Source organism: Salmo trutta, chromosome 7 (assembly GCF_901001165.1).
Source record: "Salmo trutta chromosome 7, fSalTru1.1, whole genome shotgun sequence".
NCBI classification, from domain to species: Eukaryota; Metazoa; Chordata; class Actinopteri; order Salmoniformes; family Salmonidae; genus Salmo; species Salmo trutta.
The window spans coordinates 47,732,465-47,754,001 of record NC_042963.1 but is presented as its reverse complement, the minus strand read 5'-3'; the positions used below and the strand labels follow the sequence as shown (position 1 = coordinate 47,754,001).

Genomic DNA, 21,537 nt, shown 5'->3' with positions numbered 1-21,537 from the left:
TACTTGGCAACTTCAACCTCCCTATGTCTGCCTTCAATCATATATTTTCAACTCTCTTCCCCTCCTTGCATCTTTCGACCGCACCCTTTCCCAATCTCCTCCAACTCACAAGGCAGAGGCTGTTCACCTACTCATCTCACTGCAACCCCCCTCCAGGTTTCTGATCACTTTGTTTCCTTTTCTGTCTCCCTCTCCTCCAACCCTAGCCACTCAGCCCCTACCCAGATGGTCATGCACCGTCACAATTTAGCGCTTTCTTCCACTTCTCTTTCCTCTTAAATCCTATCTCTCCCTTCTGCTAAATCCTTCTTCCTCCTGTCTCCTGATTCTGCGTCTTCGACCCTACTCCCCTCCCTTTCTGCATCCTATGACTCGCACTGTCCCCTATTCTCCCGGCCGGCTCTGCCCTCCCCTCCTGCTCCGTGGCTGAGTGACTCATTACAAGCTTACAGAACAGGGCTTCCTCTGTATCCGCTGTTAAAGCCACTTTCTATCACCCTAAACCTAAACTCTTTCCCACCTTCTCCTCCCTCCTTAATGCCGCCCCCCCTTCTCCCTCTCTACAGATGACTTTGTCAACCACTTTTAAAAGGTTTACGGCATCTGCTCCTCATTTACTCAGCGTATTGAGCCCACTGGTCCCACTCACAAATCAATGGTTGATTTAAGGTTAGGGAGAAGTGCAGTGAATAGTGTCACTTTTTAGGATGTCAATATAAATGAATGTATTTATGGTTGTTTGTAATTTTGTCTTGTTTTTAATCATTATGTGTTATTATTTTTACCCTTGAGGACCACTTTGGAAACATTGTACATTTTGTTGTATATGTCTGTTACCCAAAATAAACTAAATTCAACACACAGAACTACCATATGCCTTGACCTCTCTCTTCCCTCTCTCTCCAGATGAAATCCTGTGACTATTGAGGTATTGCCGCCCGACAACCTGCCCGCTTGACCCCAGACCCTCCTCCCTTCTCCAGACCATCTCTGGAGAACTTCTCACTTCCCTCATCAACTCATCCCTGACCCCTGGCTGCATCCCCTCAGACCAAGTTGCTTCACTCCTCAATTAACCCACATTAGACTATTCTGACGTCAAACTATGGACCTGTATCCCCCTCTCTTCTTTCCAAAACACTTGAGTGTGCCGTCTCTTAACTCTCTTATTTCTCTCAGAACTATCTTAACCCTAACCAGTCAGGCTTCAAGACTGTCACTCAACCGAGACTGCTCTTCTGTGCATGGAGGCTCTCTGCACTATCAAAGCTGACACTCCTCTGTTCTCATCCTCCTAGATCTATCTGCTGCCTTTGACACTGTGAACCCTCAGATCCTCCTGTCCACCCTCTCAGGGCTGGGCGCCTCAGGCTCTGCACACTCTTGGATTGCATTCTACCTGACAGGCCGCTCCTACCAGGCGCCGTGGAGTGTCTGCACCTCGGCGAGCCCTGGGGGACACTTCTGGTTTCCTCCTGTCTCCTGTCTCAAGTCACTTGGCAAACAACACGAAGCTGCTCTTCCTCCCAGGGAAGGCCTGCCCGCTCAGCTCTCCATCACGGTTGACAACTCCAGTGTTGCCCTCCCGGAGTGCAAAGTACCTTGGCGTGACCCTGGACAACATGCTGTCATTCTCTGCAGACATCAAATCTATGACTGGTTCCTGTCACGACTTCCTCCGAAGTCGATCCCTCTCCTTGTTCGGGCGACGTTCGGCAGTCGACGTCACCGGTCTTCTAGTCATCGCCGATCCACCTTTCATTTTCCATTTGTTTTGTCTTGTCTTCCCACACACCTGGTTTTAATTCCATCAATTACATGTTGTGTTTTTAACCCTCTGTTTAACCCATGCCCTTGTCCGGTATTGTTTATTGTAAGTGCTTGTGCACGTTATGTCTGGTGTGCGTCGGGTTATGTACCCATTTATTTATTGTTCTGTTTTCCGGTGGGTTTTTATTATTAAACTGCGCCGTTGGAAACACAGTTTTTGCTCTCCTGCGTCTGACTTCCCTGCCGCCAGTACGCACCCCTTACAGTTCCTGCAGGTTCATGCTTTACAACATCCCTAGAGTACGACCCTTCCTCACACAGGAAGCGCTGCAGGTCCTAATCCAGGCACTTGTCATCTCCGGTCTGGACTACTACAACTCACTGTTGGCTGGGCTTCCCGCTTGTGCCATCAAACCCCTGTAACTTATCCAGAACACTGCTGCACGCCAGGTTTTCAACCTTCCCAAGTTCTCTCATGTCACACTGCTCCTCTGCACACTCCACTGGCTTCCAGTTGAAACTCGCATCCGCTGCAAGACCATAGTGCTTGCCTACGGAGCAGCAAGAGGAACTGCCCCTCCCAACCTTCAGGCTATGCCCAAACCCTACAACCCAACCTCTGGTCTTGGTGGAGGGAGAAATTTAGTCAGTCAGCCACCTGACCATAGAACTGTTTTTTCTAAGAGTGTATCTAAAATGTATTCCGTTGTCCTGATAGGAGATCCCTTTTTGGTTCCAGGTATAACTATTTTGAGTTCCATGTATAACCCTTACCACAGAGCATTCTATTTAGAACCAAAAAAGGGTTCTCCTATGGGGACAGCCAAATAATATTGTTTTCTAAGAGTGTTGACCTTAGCTGAGGTCACTTAGGTCAATCCTTTCTTCGATAGTCATTGTCAGAAAAGGTACAGTTCTATATTGCTGTTCACAGCAGCACAATAGTGTATTCATACTGACATGTTTGTTGGCTCTATTTACTCATGATGAAAACAATGGTATGAGATTAGATGCTTTAATTTAGATGATGGCATCACCCCTCAAATGAACAGTTGTTTAAATCAAATACCTTTTTAGAGGAAGGGAAGTCAGATCCTTTTTTGAATCATTTTCTGTGTCGTTGGTGTGATGTATTTGTTTCCATCAACTTTTGTATAATTATCACAAAACACAGCTCTGGCACGCTGCATATTTGGATATGTGTACTTTATTCATATCTCATCATATACATTTGTTTACATTTATACAAAAATACAGTAGTGTTGCCCAGCTTTTGCCTGGGTCGGAATGATGTTTTCTTTTGGCACCCAGATTAACTTCCTGCCTACACGCCTGTTTGTTTCCCCTATAAGAGTGGAACACAGAATTCCAATTCTATAATTAGAAATATGGAATTCTATTTTTATAGTGGGACACTAAGCTAGAGACCAAAACCACTGTTCAGGGATCAACTAATTTCAACCAAAATAAGTAAAACAACATATAACTGATACCAGAACAGTGCTTCAGGGCTCTTGCTCTTTTCAACATGGTAGCACCCTATTATTCCATATATAGTTCACTACTCTGGGCCAGAGCCCTATGGGCCCTAGTCAAAAGTAGTGAATTATATAGGGTAATGGGATGCCATTTGGGGCAATGACTATCTCTTTGTGTTCATAGGCTCTAAGACAGACAGGAAAATGGGGAATGCCACCACATTTCTGTTCACAGCTTAAACCATGTTTCAACTCATCACAACATTCATACAATATGTAAAACACCCGCAAAACTTCTGAAGTTGACTCTTTAGAAGCTTACATACTGTTTTTGTTGTGGCAATAAAAAATGTTTCATTTTTCAATGTATCACGATGCTTATTACAAAGTAGGGCTGTCAAACGATAAAAATAAAAAATCAAGTTAATCGCTGGATTTGCTGTGATAAATCGTAAATTCATAATTTGCTCAATTGTTATACAAAAAGCATTGTCGTCTTGATTTTGTCCAAAATAACGGTTAGCAAAAATCAAATAACTTGATAAAGCACACTTTCTTTAACCTCATTATCAACTTGTTTTGACATTGCATTGTTTGTTTTTAGCTGTATATATTATGTATTTTGAACGTTTTCATTGTATTCTGAATAATTACTGACAATGCGATTAATCATGATTTAAAAACAAATTGTGCATACATTTTAATTTTTTTACTCAAGTCAAGTGATTAACTCTGACAGCCCTAATACAAAGTCATTTATTTTGGGGATAAAATAATTATCTTAAAGCTTTAATACAACAAAACAACAGTTAATCACACCAAGTGTTTTCAGCTACTCATGCTGAAATTGACACTTTTGCTCAGAACTATATGAACACCAATGTGGTATTGTTTTTTTACATTCACTCCATTTTGCACTATAAATACTCTTCTAAGAGAAAAGTCCAATAGGCAAATTCCTCAAATACACTTGATGAAATTAACAGGTTTTACCAGTGGAACCATTTTCTATACAAAGTACAACTCCTAAAACATTACATGCAGACAGGATTGCAATTTGGAGTTTGAATGCATTCTTCTGTCACATGTTACTTAGTGTAGAATTGATTTATAAGAGCTTAGTGTTGTGCAGTATTAGTGTTCAAATGAAAAGGGTTATTGCTCTAACTAATGTGTGTCCTGATATTTAAAATGGCTTTCACTTAGGCTTAGGGTCCATTTGTTTGAATTAGAGTGATAATTATGTATTGGAATAAGGGTAATGGGTTAACATAGAGGTGCCACAAAGACAATATGAGTCCCAGGTCATTTCCATTGGTGGGAGATCATTATCACCAGTTGGGCAATGATGCAACACTCTTCTCTAGGTTTTGTCTACAACACTTTTTAGCAGACTGGTCTATCTATCCCATTGGTTCATGGTCACTGAGAGACAACCAACACCTATCGATGACATGGTCTCTTGTCCTCCATGTTGGTTTTTTAGTCAGTGGTTTATCGCCATTACTTTGTTGTCTCCTGGTAAGTTTGTGAAATGTCATACACAAATACTGTGCATAAAACAAGGATCCAACTGCTCTTGGATCAAACAGCATAATGATATATTTTAATGTATCACCTGTATTCATGATGGAGTCAACAACATAAATCCAAACAAGGCACAAAACCAGGATTGTACAAGGTACAAGGGGTAAGAACGCCAAATGGCGAAAGTGAGGGAATGCATGTATTGGTACAAGTACGGTTAAGCTTGCATTGGCTAACTTAATACATAAGGTTTAAGTTCTCTCTCTTTGCCAACGTATGTCAACAATAGCAGTCCATGCTTATTTGAGAGCTTGCATTTATGCAATTGCATAATGTCATGGATTGGGCAATTTTCATCATGCCTAAGATGGCAACTGAATTGTGCAAAAATGTCAATATTTTCCTACGTACTCTTCTAATTTATATAATAGTTACAGTGATACATCTCTGAATCATCGAATGCATCCTCTCTGGATTAATTGCTAGACACTCTCCTCACAGATCATATCACTTTTCTAAATCATGGTACATTTTAGATGCTGGTCCTCTCTAAAAACGTTGTTATATTAAGGGGATTTGTATTTAGACGTGTTTGAGAAATGAATCTCTTATTTCACTTGCTGTATAGGCTACTGACAGCTATTTGAAACACAATTCAATAGGTTGCTCTATATTTTGGTAGCTGTTTATTTACCACTAAGAAGAGCGGTAAGCATTTCACTGATTGTCTTCACCTGTTGTTTACGAAGCATGTGACGAATAAAATAAGATTTGATTTGGAGTGAAAAGTAAAAAGAAAATGTTTTAACTCACCTTGAATTCATAGCTTTGAGCCACCTTAACGTGTTGTTGAACTGTAATACAGTTGTTTACATGCAACATACAGAATATACCATATGGGTAGTTAAGCTGCAATATACCAGAGCCGAGTTATACTGTAATTGATGATACATGTGGTTAATCTCAGTCTCCAGAATCTGATACCGTGCTGGTTTACTTAATGCTAGTCTACCTCTTTCTTGTGCATTGAGAGCATAGAAACACCTAGAGTTATCAGACCCCTTCAACTTTTTTATCGAAATCAATATGGATATGTAGTATCTACCCTTGCTTGACCATTGATTGCTATAGGGAGTACTCTTAATGTATATAATGGGTAAAATGTAAGTTAGTCAAAGCAGCAATTTTTTGTACATTTACACCTCCAACCAAAGCCTTTTGTACAACCCATTCATAAGCAATTAACAACACCATCATACATACATATGTACATCCCTCTATGGCTGTCTTAATAATATAGATAATGCACGTGTTCATACATGCTTATGTGCTGCTTATGAGGGCTTAATGCATGGCAGAAGAATGGGTTATAATGCGCCCTTGTAGACCTTTTCCTGCTCATTTACTATTTTTATAGATAAGCTGAATCATTGTCTGTTTTTTTTTTCAACCAAAGCAACACGGTGCTGTCAGCATTCTGAGTAAATAAATAAATATATCACGCAACCTCATCCATTCGGTACATACACGGCCAAAAACATGAAACAAAACAGATGCTTAGATCTGAGAATATTTCTAGCTAACTCATTTCAACATTTGTTCTCAGGGAATGTCCAATGGAGACCAAGATGAAGATGGAAATGGAGTAGGATGCTGCTGAGAAGAAGATGAGGAAAGTGAGGGCGACTAGAATTAGTCATTTCTTTTTCAGTCCTATGTGGAAAGGGTTCTACATGGAACCCAAAAGAGTTCTACCTGGAATCAAAAAGGGTTCTTCGAAAAAAAGAAAGCCATTTGTAGGGGTTTGTTTTCTGGCCCATTCTTGAGTAGATCTGGTATCTACACTCCAGCCAAACCCACACAAAGTGCAAATGGGAGTGCTTGTGAAAACAACTTTGTCCCGTAAAGTTTACTGGGTTTTCAGCAGTTATGGGTGATTTGAGTCATATTTTGACTGTTATTGGCGCCTCTAGATGTTTCCATGACAATCCGGTCTCCTTTTCAGCTTCTTCTGACAAAATTTGATAGTAGACGACGGGTTAATATTCTTATAAGAAAAACAAAGCTTTTCTATGCAATGTCATTCTCTGGTTCCAGTATGTGAGGACTGGCAGTTTCTAGACAGGAAAGAAGCAAGTCTTTCACCTCAAAAATCCATAAGAAATGCAGTTTTATGTTTGCTTGTTTCCTTTCTCTTTCTCAGACGATTCCTCTGTACACCTAAGAGAGACAAAGAAAGAAGAAGTACATTTTTGTTATGCTTTACATACAGGTAGCTAAAACAATGTGTCCTAGTTCCATACTCTTCATTGTCAAACCATAAATATTAGGAGTTGGCTAAGATGGTCCTCTGTCTCTGTCCGAGGTCACAAATTATATGAAGAAAAACATAAATCTCACCAATTTCCAAGGATTTGAAGAATTACACTGTCTCAATGATGTTCAATCTGTTCCTGTAATGTACAAAACCATTATAATTAAAAACCTATTAAAAAAATGTATACAAATTCACCTCACCTTAAAACTAGTTGATTATTTTCAGACACGCAAACCTTTGATACATTTTTGTGTCTGATATTAAGATTAATGATTTTATAATATTCATATGGAGGAATTGATAGATTCAATTAAATGAAATATGAGTGAATGTCTTTACTTTTCAGATGGTTCCTCTAGTGGAGGTGCCAAAGTCCCTTCTGGTCCTGTGAAAAGGCCTCCTTCCACTGAGTTCCGTTCATCTGACTGATGTTGGTTCCTCCTTGATTTCACCTGTAAGATCCGAGAGTAACACTGTTAAACACCAAGGGAACCCATGTCAACCCACAAGTACAAACAAAGTAAAATTCTCTAACAAAAATACAAAACAACAAAGTAGAAGATACTGGTAAAGAAACACCCAGACGGTCAAAGACAAAACAACCATCAAAGACTTACAATCAAAGAGATTAACAATGAACATAGACAGTACAATGTCCACAGACAAAACAACAATCTATAGACAGAGTGGCACCATTCACGTTTTAAGTTGCAGATCCTTACACTCTTCGAAATATGGGTTCCAAAAGGGTTCTACTTGGAACCAAAAAGGGTTCTTCAAAGGATTCTCCTATGGGGACAGCCGAAGAACCCTTTTAGGTTGTAGATAGAACACTTTAAGGTTGTAGATTGGGTCAAAGGACAGCTCACCTTCCACGCAAACAGAAACACAACGGCTGCAATAGGAATGACAAGTAGTGACAGGAGGCTTCTCTCCACTACTTCTGGCAGGAATCTCAGAGGCTCGTTCCCTGTGTGGACAGACAAGTTTCTAGTCAGTAAGAATAATGGGTGTGTTCGTAAATTCAATCTGAAGTGCCAGAGTGCACTCAGAGTGCCCTCTGGGCGTTTGTAAATTCAGAGCGTTGTCAGATTGTCAGGTCGTAAATTCAGAGCATTTTGCTCTCAGAGCGTTCAGAGCGCACCCTGGACGCTCTGGCCGAGGAGTAGGGTTGATCCGAGCGTTCTGGCCTCAACGGCAATCAAGCACCCAAGCCAATTGGTTAACGTTGGCTAGCTACTTTCAGACACAAATGAGAGAACACCTCAATCTGACCATTTTACTCGCCCTAGCAGAGCTGGTTAGGCTGTTTTCACGTTATCCAGTGCATTGATGACTGTAACTGTGCTGCTGGCAACAATTTCTTTCCGAATGTTGGTGACGTTAACTGACACCGGCCATATTCAACGGTTGTTGAGGGTTCGCAAATTCATCACTTATTTTGCTCTGGCACACTCAGACGAGAGTGCTCTGAAATTGGAGTCGATAGCCGGAGCGAATTTGCAAACGCACCCAATATTGAAATGGTGCAAACAAAGAAATCATATGTAATCAGATAATTCAAATTGTTTGTATAACAACTTTTTTGTTGTTGTATTTCAGCGCTGGCTAATAATTGTAATATAACCCTTTCTACTTTTTACTGACTCAGTCTGGGACTTTGCCCTGAACTAAACATTTATGTCATAGATATTTGCCTGACTGGGATGTTTTTTTCCCACATGTTAAAGGAAAATATAAACATGATTTTCTTGTGGTTTATATGGAATGAAACCATGCAAATGATGATAATGCCCTGTTAGTGTAAGAGCTGCTTGAAAATACTGCCTGAAATTTCAGCCTGTTTTAGTGAGATGGAGTTTTGGCCTGGCTGTTGACAACATCAGGCGGTAAATTAGTTAATAGAGCAATAAGAAAGAGGGTTCCAAACATCCCTGCCAATAACAGCTAGGTTTAAGTTTTCCCCTCCTCACTCAGAACACTTCCAGACAGTCTTAGCAAAATTGTTGTTTGAGAAATTGCTCTTCGCTTAGAAGCTATTTTTGTTTATTTTTTTAACCATTTTAATTTAACACAATCACAGCAAGGTACTTCATTGTTACCCAGAAATGATTTGATATTGAGATAAAAACGGCTGCATTGATTCAATGTAGCCGTTTTTATCTCAATATCAAAACATGTCTCCTATCCATCGCATGTCTCATACTGTAGCTATGATTGATGCATGGAAAATGATTGGATACAGTAGATCGTGTTGGTCAGTGATTAGAGAGACACATAACAGCTCTGATAGAACAACAAGACATGAGTTTAAACCCAAACTGTCATGTGGAGGAATGCAATTTGCCCTGCAGCCTCTTCATAAATCAAGTGACAAAGGCTTTTAACCAATTAGCAAATTAAGGCCAGGCACCACACCCGTATAGATATTGTTTTTCTCTTAATAATTTCACAATCAACTTTTGCCTGTTAAAAGTAGATACAAATATAATACTTTTTTGCGTTACACATTTTCTTAAATGTAATGTCACGTGCACAAGTATAGTCAAATACCTTTCTTGCAAGCTCCAAACCCAACAATGCAGTAATCAATATAACAAAAAATAACATAAGGTGGAAATATTGTATAAAAATATGCAAATGAGGTGCATATCCCGCAAATACATTTTTCGGGACACTTAATTAAGTCATCCTAAATATTTTGGTTTCATTTAGTTAAGACACTCCAGGACCGGACTTGCTCAGAGCAGATTGTGGATAAATATTATTTTTCCCCTTTCTATCTGTAAAATACAAAAAATACTTTGGACCATTTTTCTAAAGAAAATGTTATATAGAATATAAAATGTACAACATATCAACAATTCCCTCATGGCAAGTCTCAATAATATATCTAAGGATAACCACACAACATTTGGTGAATTTTGATGATTCTGAAGCTGAGGAAAATTAGTTGGCTTGTGGGAAGAGTCTGACTTTCCAGAATTGGCAGTTAAGATAAGTACACTGAATTTAGACTACCAAACATCTATTTACACCCAATCACTATATATACTACATATAGTCCAAGGGGCTTTTAAATCATTCATGAAATGTTGATGACGGTAGTATGATAAACAAAAAAACAAAAAATGTCATTGAGATTTTTGTTTCCTTTTTGAAAATACTAAAATGAATGGACCAAATGTAATTTCAGCCTGTGGTGGCCTTAAGGGAATGCTCTCTCTCCAGGCTATTCTGCAGTTGAGCAACAGTCAAGAATAGTAGCCATGCAGCTAGTAGGCCTACACCAGTTTGACTGGTTGCATTACATTGCTACTATTTGGACACTTTCAGCAACTAAATCTGTGCCACAGTTTCTTTTTTTTACTTACAGGTTTCGGAGTCTGGTGCTGACATGTTGAATTCTGTTCCTATGGCAGGATAGTTGACTGGATAGAGATAGAGAGAGAGAGAGAGTTAATGCCCAATGATGAAAACAGTTCATTGTTGACGCCTATAAAGTCACATCACAGCCACCTTTTCTTTCCTTCGGACAAAAGATCAGATCTGTCTGCATCAGGAAAGAATGGCCAAGCGCTTGGGAAGATCTGAAGATTGCTCTGTAATCAACACTTCCACAATTGGGGTTTCAGTCCTTTTCTTCCTTTCATGGGGTCCATCAGGGGACATCTTTCTTTGGTTCTGTGACTCAGCTGCATCACTAATGTCACAATGGACCTTCCAAACACCTGGTACATTCCATGTTTTGTCATGTGAAGTTCTTTGAACAAAAAAATTGATAGAAGATTCTGTGTAGGACAGAGATAAAAAGACACGCAACCGAAACCGACACAAGATCTGACCTATAAAAAAAAGACTGTTCACAAGAGGAATAGTTTAATGGAGAGGTACCGGTGCCCATACACCAAACGAGACAGATAATAGTTTTATACTGGGCGTAGCATATGAGCACCACAGGATATTCCACAGTAGCTAACAAGGTTTAAACTGAGCGCCGACTCCTATGGTGCATCAGAACTGACCACTATCAAATTAAATCTAAATGTTATTGGTTAGCTTATGTTAATGCAAGTGTAGCGAAATGCTTGTGCTTCTAGTTCGGACAGTGCAGTAATATCTAACAAGTCATCCAAAAATTCCCCAACAGCTACCTAATACACACAGATCTAAAGGGATGGAATAAGAATATGTACATATAAATATATGGATAAGCGATGGCCGAGCGGCATAGGCAAGGTGCAATAGATGGTATAAGGTACAGTATATACATATGAGAAGAGTAATGTAAGATATGTTAACATTATTAAAGTGGCGTTGTTTAAAGTGACTAGTGATCCATTTATTAAAGTGGCCAGTCATTTGAGTCTCAATGTTGGCAGCAGCCTCTCTGAGTTAGTGATTGCTGTTTAGCAGTCTGACGGCCTTGAGATAGAAGCTGTTTTTCAGCTTGACGTTGAGTGAGAGGTTATTTTCCTGACACCACACTCCTAGGGCCCTCACTTCCTCCCTGTAGGCTGTCTCGTCGTTGTTGGTAATCAAGCCCACTACTGTTGTGTCGTTTGCAAACTTGATGATTGAGTTGGAGGCGTGCATGGCCACGTAGTCATGGGTGAACAGGGAGTACAGGAGGGGGCTGAGCACGCACCCTTGTGGGGCCCCAATGTTGAGGGTCAGCGAAGTGGAGATGTTGTTTCCTACCTTCACCACTTGGGGGCGGCCCGTCAGAAAGTCCAGGACCCAGTTGCAAAGGGCGGGGTCGAGACCCAAGGCCTCCAGCTTAATGATGAGCTTGGAGGGTACTATGGTGTTGAATGCTGAGCTGTAGTCAATAAACAGCATTCTTACATAGGTATTCCTCTTGTCCAGATGGTATAGGGCAGTGTGCAGTGTGATGGAGATTGCATCGTCTGTGGACCATTTGGGGCGGTAAGCAAACTGAAGTGGGTCTAGGGTGGCAGGTAAGGTGGAGGTGATATGATCCTTGACTAGTCTCTCAAAGCACTTCATGATAACAGAGGTGAGTGCTACGGGGCGATAGTCATTTAGTTCCGTTATCTTTGCCTTCTTGGGTACAGGAACAATGGTGGCCATCTTGAAGCATGTGGTGATAGCAGACTGGGATAGGAAGCGATTGAATATGTTCATAAACACACCAGCCAGCTGGTCTGCGTATGCTCTGAGGACGCGGCTAGTAATGCCATCTGGGCAAGCAGCCTTGCGAGGGTTAACACGTTTAAATGTCTTACTCACGTCAGCCACGGAGAATGAGAGGGGAGGAGCAGTCCTTGTTAGTGGGCCACGACGGTGGCACTGTACTGTCCTCAAAGAGGGCAAAGAAGGTGGTTAGTTTGTCTGGAAGCGTGACGTGGCTGGTTTTCTTTTTGTAGTCCGTGATTTCCTGTAGACCCTGCCACATGCGTCTCGTGTCTAAGCCATTGAATTGCGACTCTACTGTGTCCCTATAATAACTACACTGTTTATATTCGGCCATATTCTCAGTCCTCTTTCAAAGGTTAAATGCGGTGGTTCGCGCTTTTAGTTTTGCGCGAATGCTGCCATCCATCCATGGTTTCTGGTTAGGGTAGGTTTTAATAGTCACAGTGGGTACAACATCTCCAATGCACTTCCTTATAAACTCATTCACCGAGTCAGCGTATAGATCGATGTTATTCTCTGAGGCTGCCCGGGACATTTCGCAGTCCGCATGATCAAAACAATCTTGATGCATGGATTCCGATTGGTTAGACCAGTGTTGAATGGTTCTAGTCACGGGTACATCCTGTTTGAGTTTCTGCCTATAAAACGGTAGGAGCAAGATGGAGTCGTGGTCGGATTTGCCGGAGGGAGGGCTAGGGAAGGCCTTGTATGCATCGCGGAAGTTAGAGTAGCAATGATCGAGTGTATTGCACATGCGAGTACTGCAATCAATATGCTGATAGCATTTGGGTAGCCTTGTTCTCAAATTTGCTGTGTTAAAATTCCCAGCTACAATAAATGCAGCCTCAGGATATATGGTTTCCAGTTTACAAAGTCCAGTGAAGTTCCTTGAGGGCCATCGGGGTGTCTGCTTGAAGGGGTATATACACATCTGTGACGATAACTGACGAGAATTCTCTTGGGAGATAATATGGCCAGCATTTGATTGTAAGCAATTCTAGGTCGGGTGAGCAGAAGGACTTGAGTTCCTGTATGTTGTTATGATTCCACCATGAGTCGTTAATCATGAAGCATACACCCCCGCCCTCCTTCTTCCCAGAGAGGTGTTTATCTCTGTCAGCGCGACGCATGAAGAAGCCCGGTGGCTGAACCAACTCCGACAACGTATCCCGAGAGAGCCATGTTTCTGTGAAACAGAGAATGTTACAATCTCTGATGTCTCTCTGGAAGGCAACCCTTGCTCTAATTTCGTCTACCTTGTTGTCAAGAGACTGGACATTGGCGAGTAATATACTCAGAAGCGGTGGGCTGTGTGCACGCCTACGGATCCTGACCAGGAGGCCGCTCCATCTGCCTCTTATGGGGCAACGTTGTTTTGGGTCAGCTTTTGGGATTAGATCCACTGTTCTGGGTGGTGGTCCGAACAAAGGATCCGCTTCTGGAAAGTCGTATTCTGGTCGTAATGTTGGTAAGTTGACATCACTCTTAAATCCAATAGTTCTTCCCGGCTGTATGTAATAACACTTAAGATTTTCTGGGCTAACAATGTAAGAAATAATACATAAAAAAACGAAATACTGCATAGTTTCCTAAGGACTCGAAGCGAGGCGACAATCTCTGTTGGCGCCATCTTGCATTTGAATATGAGCGAATGCAACAATGACGTTAGATAGGCTATATCACATCCAGCGTTGTCTGGGTTTGGCAGGGGTAGGCGGTCATTGTAAATAAGAATTTGTTCTTAACTGACTTGCCTAGTTAAATAAAGGTTAAATAAAAAATAAATACAAATATATAACATTTACACTTTTAAAAAACACCTCAACATTTACCTGATGTGGGGTATTGTGTTGTTATTGTTGTAGCCATTGTTGCTGTGGGACAGGGAGGTGGATCACATTCTTCTGGCAAATCTCTATTCAAACGGGCCGTTTTTAAAAAATCTTCGACAAAATGAAAATAGTGTCCTGTCTGCCATTGCTCATTTCTGTAGTGGCACTCAAAATCATACGTAATTGCCTCCTGTGGAGACAAAAGGGGAATAATTATCTCAATGATGTGAAATTCAAAACATAAATGATAATGGTTTATAGCTGTTGATAGACCATTTAACGTTAGCTTTAGCTTTTATACCCCCATGGCTTTAGCCATGCAGCAAATAGTTCAAAGAACACAGCTGGACAGATATGTTTGAGCCCAGATTTAAGACGTTATATGTAGTAACTTCAGTCTTGTCTCTTTATTCAGGACAAGGGGGACCTCATTAACCCGGTTGGATTCAGAAAAGTTAGCCAGAATAATACAAGTAATATGCTTTAAGAAGTTATTAGGTCTACATTATGAATGTACAGTGGGTTGCGAAAGTATTCACCCCCCTTGGCGTTTTTTCTATTTTGTTGCCTTACAACCTGGAATTAAAATGGATTTTTTGGGGGGTTTGTATCATTTGATTTACACAACATGCCTACCACTTTGAAGATGCAAAATCTTTTTTATTGTGAAACAAACAAGAAATAAAACAGAAAACTGAACTTGAGCGGGCATAACTATTCACCCCCACAAAGTCAATACTTTGTAGAGCCACCTTTTGCAGCAATTAACACTGCAAGTCTATTGTGGTATGTCTCTATAAGCTTGGCACATCTAGCCACTGGGATTTTTGCCCATTCTTCAAGGCAAAACTGCTCCAGTTCCTTCAAGTTGGATGATTCCGCTGGTGTACAGCAATATTTAAGTCATACCACAGATTCTCTATTGGATTGAGGTCTGGGCTTTGACTAAGCCATTCCAAGACATTTAAATGTTTCCCCTTAAACCACTTGAGGGTTGCTTTAACAGTATGCTGTCCTGCTGAAAGGTGAACCTCCGTCACAGTCTCAAATCTTTGGAAGACTGAAACAGGTTTCCCTCAAGAATTTCCCTGTGCTTAGCGCCATCCATCATTCGTTCAATTCTTCCACCATCACACTTCACTGTGGGGATGGGGTTCTTGGGGTGATAAGAGGTGTTGGGTTTGCGCCAGACATAGAGTTTTCCTTGACGGCCAAAAAGCTCAATTTTAGTCTCATCTGACCAGAGTACCTTCTTCCATATGTTTGGGGAATCTCCCACATGCCTTTTGGCGAACACCAAACGTGTTTGCTTATTTTTTTCTTTAAGCAATGGCTTTTTTCTGGCCACTCTTCTGTAAAGCCCAGCTCTGTGGAGTGTACAGCTTAGTGGTCCTATGGACAGATACTCCAATCTCCGCTGTGGAGCTTTGCAGCTCTTTCAGGGTTAACTTTGGTCTCTTTTTGCCTCTCTGATTAATGCCCTCCTTGCCTGGTCCGTGACTTTTGGTGGGTGGCATTCTCTTGGCAGGTTTATTGTGGTGCCATATTCTTAATAATAGATTTAATGGCGCTCCGTGGGATGTTCAAAGTTTCTAATATTTTTTTATAACCCAACCCTGATCTGTACTTCTCCACAACTTTGTCCCTGACCTGTTTGGAGAGCTCTTTGGTCTTCATGGTGCCGCTTGCTTTGTGGTGCCCCTTGCTTCGTGGTGTTGCAGACTCTGGGGCCTTTCAGAACAGGTGTATATATACTGAGATCATGTGACAGATCATGTGACACTTAGATTGCACACAGGTGGGCTTTATTTAACTTATTATGTGACTTCTGAAGGTAATTGGTTGCACCAGATCTTATTTAGGGGCTTCATAGCAAAGGGGGTGAATACATATGTATTACATTTACATTTTAGTAATTTAGCAGACGCTCTTATTCAGAGCGACTTACAGTAGTGAATGCATACATTTCATGCATTTTTTTTTTTTTTTTTTTTTTTTTTGTACTGGCCCCCCATGGGAATCGAACATACAACCCTGGCGTTGCACACACCATGCTGGCATTGCAAACACCATGCTCTACCAACTGAGCTGTCATTACAAATTACAATTATGACAATAACAATACCACCCACAGTGCAACATGGCAGTTAAAGGCCTCAACTGCTTCAAAACATTGAAGGCTGAATTGGAAAAGGTCTTGTTGGATAGAGTCTTTGATTGGGAGTACTACCTAGCTGCCTCTGGTGGAGGTGGTCAATAACACATCCATTCGTGCAATCCTTTCTGGCCCAATCACATGAAATAGAATAAAAGGGGGACCTCATATGAATGCACCACTTTTCAGTTTTTTTGTTGTTGAATTTTTTAAATGTATTTTCATTTCACTTCACCAATTTGGACTATTTTGTGTATGTCCATTACATGACATCCAAATAAAAATAAATTAAATTACACTGCACCACTCGGGAGGCCCCATATGATAAATATTCTATGTACAGTAATGCATTTCAAAGGAGCATTTTATTTATTTTTTAACATGTGTCCTCATCAAAAGAAACCTGTCATAAGAGCTATCACAGTTACAATATTAGTATTAAAACCAAAGGTGCAAACGTACCAAGTTCTTCATGTGATATCTTGTCTCTTTCAGCATTTCGATCAATATGCTGATATTATATTTGTTGGACGAAATGCTTCCAAACTTGTCTGCTAATCCTCGTAAACTGAGTTCCAAGTGGAAAACGTTTAGCGCTACCCAACACATTCCACCCTGAAAAAGAAAATAAATCAGGAAATAACAATCATGGGTACTGGACAGTTATGATATACACTACGGTTCTAAAGTTTGGGGTCACTTAGAAATGTTCTTGTTTTTGAAAGAAAAGCAAAAATTTTTGTCCATTAAAATAACATCAAATTGATCAGAATTACAGTGTAGACACTGTTAATGTTGAAAATGACTATTGTAGCTGGAAACGGATGATTTTCAATGGAATAGGTACGTAGGCGTACAGAGGACCATTATCAGCAACCATCACTCCTGTGTTCCAATGGCACGTTGTGTTAGCTAATCCAAGTTTATCATTTTCAAAGGCAAATTGATCATTAGAAAAGCCAAAAGCAATTATGTTAGCACAGCTGAAAACTGTTGTTCTGATTAAAAGCAATAAAACTGGCCTTCTTTAGACTAGTTGAGTATCTGGAACATCAACATTTGTGGGTTTGATTACAGGCTCAAAATGGCCAGAAACAAAGAACTTTCTTGTGAAACTCATCAGTCTATTCTTGTTCTGAGAAATGAAGGCGATTCCATGTGAGAAATTGCTAAGAAACAGAAGATTTCGTACAATGCTGTGTACTACTCCTTCACAGAACAGCGCAAACTGGCTCTAACCAAAATAGAAAGAGGAGTGGGAGGCCCCGGCGCACAACTGAGCAAGAGGACAAGTACATTAGAGTGTCTAGTTTGTGAAACAGATGCCTTGAGGACTTGTGAGGTGTCTGTTTCTCAAACTAGACACTAACGTACTTGTCCTCTTGATAAGTTGTGCACCGAGGACTCCCACTGCTCTTTTTATTCTGGTTAGAGCCAGTTTGAGCTGTTCTGTGAAGGGAGTAGTACACAGCGTTGTACGAGATCTTTAGTTTCTTTGCAATTTCTTGCTTGGAATAGCCTTCATTTCTTGTAACAAGAATAGACTGACGAGTTTCAGAAGAAAGTTCTTTGTTTCTGGTCATTTTGAGCCTGTAATCAAAACCACAAATGCTGATGCTCCAGACACTCAACTAGTCTAAAAAAGGCCCTGTTGTATTGCTTCCTTAATCAGAACAACAGTTTTCAGCTGTGCTAACATAATTGCAAGAGGATTTGGATTAGCTAACACAACGTGCAATTGGAACACAGGAGTGATGGTTGCTGATAATGGGCCTCTGTTCGCCAATGTAGATGTTCCATAAACAAAATTGTGTTAGCTAATCCAATAGTCATTTTCAATATTAACAATGTCTACACTGTATTTCTGATCAATTTGATGTTATTTTAATGGACAAAAAATGTGATTTTCTTTCTAAAACAAGGACATTTCTAAGTGACCCCAAACTTTACAATCGTAGTGTATACCGTTTCGAAATTTACCACAACAGAAAAATTATAGTCCACCCTCTAAAAAAGTCAGGTCACACAGACATTCAATAATATTTTGTAAGGAACACAAACATATTAAGTTATAATAATACTGTAATCATGAGAAGAAGAAAACATCTTCTCACCACTTCTTTCGGAACGTATGTCACAGGAATCTTGTAATCTTTAGGTATATTTTGTTTCTGTTAAAAAACAGACAATATCATGACATGTTAGCAGAAATGTTTTGGGAACATTTGAGTTTGTTACCAGAACAAATCTCAGAGATTAAGCTACTGGTTTACACTAATGGTAATGCAGGATGTCCTACTGTGCGAGACTCTCATGACAATCCCCGTCAATGGTATTAGAAAACAATGACTGATTCTAGATGGATCAATGTATCAAAGTATACTTTTAAGTCTACAAATGTAATTGTTTGCAACTGGCATTGCAACAATGTTCCGCATAAGCATAATGGTTGATTATGAGAGGATTACAATGAATTGGATTGGATTGTGCAATCCACCTTTCTAAGAACTGGATAAGAATGAAACACCATGCTGGTAGTAACTGGATTGAGACAGTTAAATACAGTAAGAGCATTTGCCAAAGAGCTTTGATTTGCAGTTTTGGTGGCTTGAAGAAATAAGTACTTCCAAGGACTTTACCAATAGTGAAATGCTTGTGATGTCATCTGTTACAGTATTTCCAAATTCACTTGACTGGACTCCAAGTGTGATGCACAGCAATAAATGGACACAGACGCGTATCCAAATCTGAAAACCAAGAAAGACAAACACACAAAATGATGAGAAATTTCTATAGATTAATATTCCATTAGAGTAACTATCTGTAGCCTACAATTATACATAATCCCTTAAAGTTGACCCCTTAGGCCTATCTTGGTTGATCAAAGGTAGCAACCTGACACTTGAATAGCATCCTAGAGCACATATCCAGACAACTTTATTTTCACCATGGTGATGACACTGTTCCCTTAGAGAAAGTCTGTCTTCAAACACTAGGGTCCGTAAAATAGACCCTTAGTGCTCCAGTCCTTTCTAGACACAGTCTGGGAGGACGTGGTGGTCATCAATCAACTGGGTAGCTTCTCTTTTGTTATCATTTAATTGGCTACTTCAATCAGCTGAATTGCAGCCTTGGTATCAAGACCAGGCCTATCATGGTCTAATGACTAATGCCTGTAGTGTTTCAGGGAGGCCTGTGGGACTAATGTCTGCCTGCCCCTCTGCAGCCATTCCCTCGCCCCTGTCACCCCCTCCACCCCCATCCCCATGCCAGTCTGAGCATGTTATGCAACAGTCCGACCCGACCCACACCTTCCCCCAAACTTCCCTCCCTCTTAGCCCAGATTAGGAACAGGAACAAAAGTGGATTCCACACAAAAAGTTTGAAAGGAGGTTTATGTCAAAGATTGAAATGAAGCTAGGAAGATGAAAAAAAATATTAGAGAAGAGCTTACTGACTGGCAGCCACTGAGAGCTGGGGGCAATTCAGACACTCTGTTAACCATGAGTGCTGTGTAAAGGAGCTCAACAACACATTGGCTGCATCCCAAATTCACCCTATTGTCTATATAGTGCACTATACCTTTGACCAGGACACATAGGGCTCTGGTCAAAAGAAATGCACTATGTATGACAGAGGGTGCCATTCGGGACTCAGCTATAGATAATATCCTCTACGACAGCTGGAAGAGGTACAGAATACAAAGAACAACCAATGAGACAAGGGGGAAAATGAAGATAACCTATATTAAAGAGCGGACGGAGCCTAATTCAATTCCACATAACTCTGTTTAATTAATCTAAACAAAATCATCTTTATATGAGGGGAGATGTCTGTGACGGACACAAGACTGAAGTCAGATGGAGGTTACAGGGGAGGGAGTGAGGAGGGAGATAGGGAGGGATGGAAGGAGGTGATAGATAATAGGTCCATGGAAGATGGTATTGAATTTAGAATGTCAAGTTTCCTCCCTTGGAGGTCATCAGAGTCCAAAATGGCCATGCAGGTAATTGTCTGATACGGTCACGGTGTGGCTAAAATGGCATGATATGAACAGTGGCAAATCAGGTTGCCCCGGCCACACAGAGACAGATAAAATGCATGAAGAATGCATTACACATCTGTGTAACTGTCAAACAATTAACTTATTTCAACTATTGATGCATGTACCTAACAAATTACGCTCAGTCTGTCACGCCCTGACCATAGAGAGCCATTGTTTCTCTATGGTGGAGTAGGTCAGGGTGTGACTGGGGGGTATTCTAGTTGATTATTTCTATGTGGGGTTCTAGGCTATTATTTCTATGTTGGTGATTTGTATGATTCCCAATTAGAGGCAGCTGGTAATCGTTGTCTCTAATTGGGGATCATATTTAAGTAGTTATTTTTCCCACCTGTGTTTGTGGGATCTTGTTTTTGTGTAGGTGCCTATTTGCACTTCACTGTCGTCACGTTTCGTTTGTTCATTTATTGTTTTTGTATTTTGCTAAGTTTCACATTATAATAAAGATGTGGAACGCTACTCACGCTGCGCCTTGGTCCAATTATTATGACGATCGTGACAGAAAATCCCACCACAACAGGACCAAGCAGCGTGCCCAGGAGGAGATGGCCTCCTGGACTTATGAGATCGAGGAGAGAATATCCTGGACTTGGGAGGAAATCTTGGCAAGATACGAAAGCCTGCCGTTGAAGCAGACGCAAGGAGAGAAGGGAGGACAGCGACGACGCCGGGGTTCGCGGCCACAAAGACAGCCCAAAAGACAGCCCAATTTTTTTTGGGGGGGGGCACATGGGGTGATCGGCGGAGCCAGGGAGTGAGCAAGTGACAACCTGGGATGAGATAGAGAGGTGGTTGATCGACCCAAGGAGAGTACCAGAGCCCGCCTGGGAGTCAATGGAACAGTGCGAGGAGGGATACCGGAGAATGGAGTTGGCTAAGAGTATGCAGCAACGCAGGCGTTTGGAGGAGCGTGTCATCAATCCGGTGCCACTTGTGCCTGTCCCACGCATCAGGCCTCCAGTGCGCCTCCCCAGTCCGGTACGTCCTGTGACCCCTCCTCGCACTCGCCCTGAAATGCGTGTCCCCAGTCCGGTGCGTCCTGTGCCAGCTCCCCGCACTTGCCGTGTGAGGTGTGTTATCAAACCGGTACCATTGATGCCGGTTCTACGCACCAGGTCTCCAGTGCGCCTCCACAGCCCTGTGCGTCCTGTGCCTGCCCCGCACTTGCCGTGCGAGGTGTGTCATCGAACCGGTACCATTGATGCCGGTTCTACGCACCAGGACTCCAGTGCGCC

The 21,537-nt window shown here is 41.3% G+C and overlaps 1 protein-coding gene across 2 annotated transcripts in view; it reads right to left on the bottom strand.

Annotated features, from left to right (window-relative positions):
• Nucleotides 1–2,959: 2,959 nt before the first annotated feature.
• The window catches only part of kitlga (kit ligand a), a 36,915-nt gene continuing 18,337 nt past the window's right edge, over nucleotides 2,960–21,537 (bottom strand). Inside the window, exons 2-10 of one of the 2 annotated variants that reach the window (XM_029759199.1) lie at nucleotides 18,879–18,986; nucleotides 18,354–18,410; nucleotides 16,702–16,854; nucleotides 14,085–14,274; nucleotides 10,467–10,523; nucleotides 7,962–8,062; nucleotides 7,432–7,544; nucleotides 7,176–7,228; nucleotides 2,960–6,995 (exon numbers count right to left, since the gene is read on the bottom strand). In XM_029759199.1, the coding sequence (XP_029615059.1) occupies nucleotides 7,198–7,228; nucleotides 7,432–7,544; nucleotides 7,962–8,062; nucleotides 10,467–10,523; nucleotides 14,085–14,274; nucleotides 16,702–16,854; nucleotides 18,354–18,410; nucleotides 18,879–18,986 (810 nt within the window). In that variant the 3' untranslated portion in view covers nucleotides 2,960–6,995; nucleotides 7,176–7,197. The remainder of the gene's footprint in view (nucleotides 6,996–7,175; nucleotides 7,229–7,431; nucleotides 7,545–7,961; nucleotides 8,063–10,466; nucleotides 10,524–14,084; nucleotides 14,275–16,701; nucleotides 16,855–18,353; nucleotides 18,411–18,878; nucleotides 18,987–21,537) is intronic. The other variant, XM_029759200.1, reaches the window with a different exon arrangement.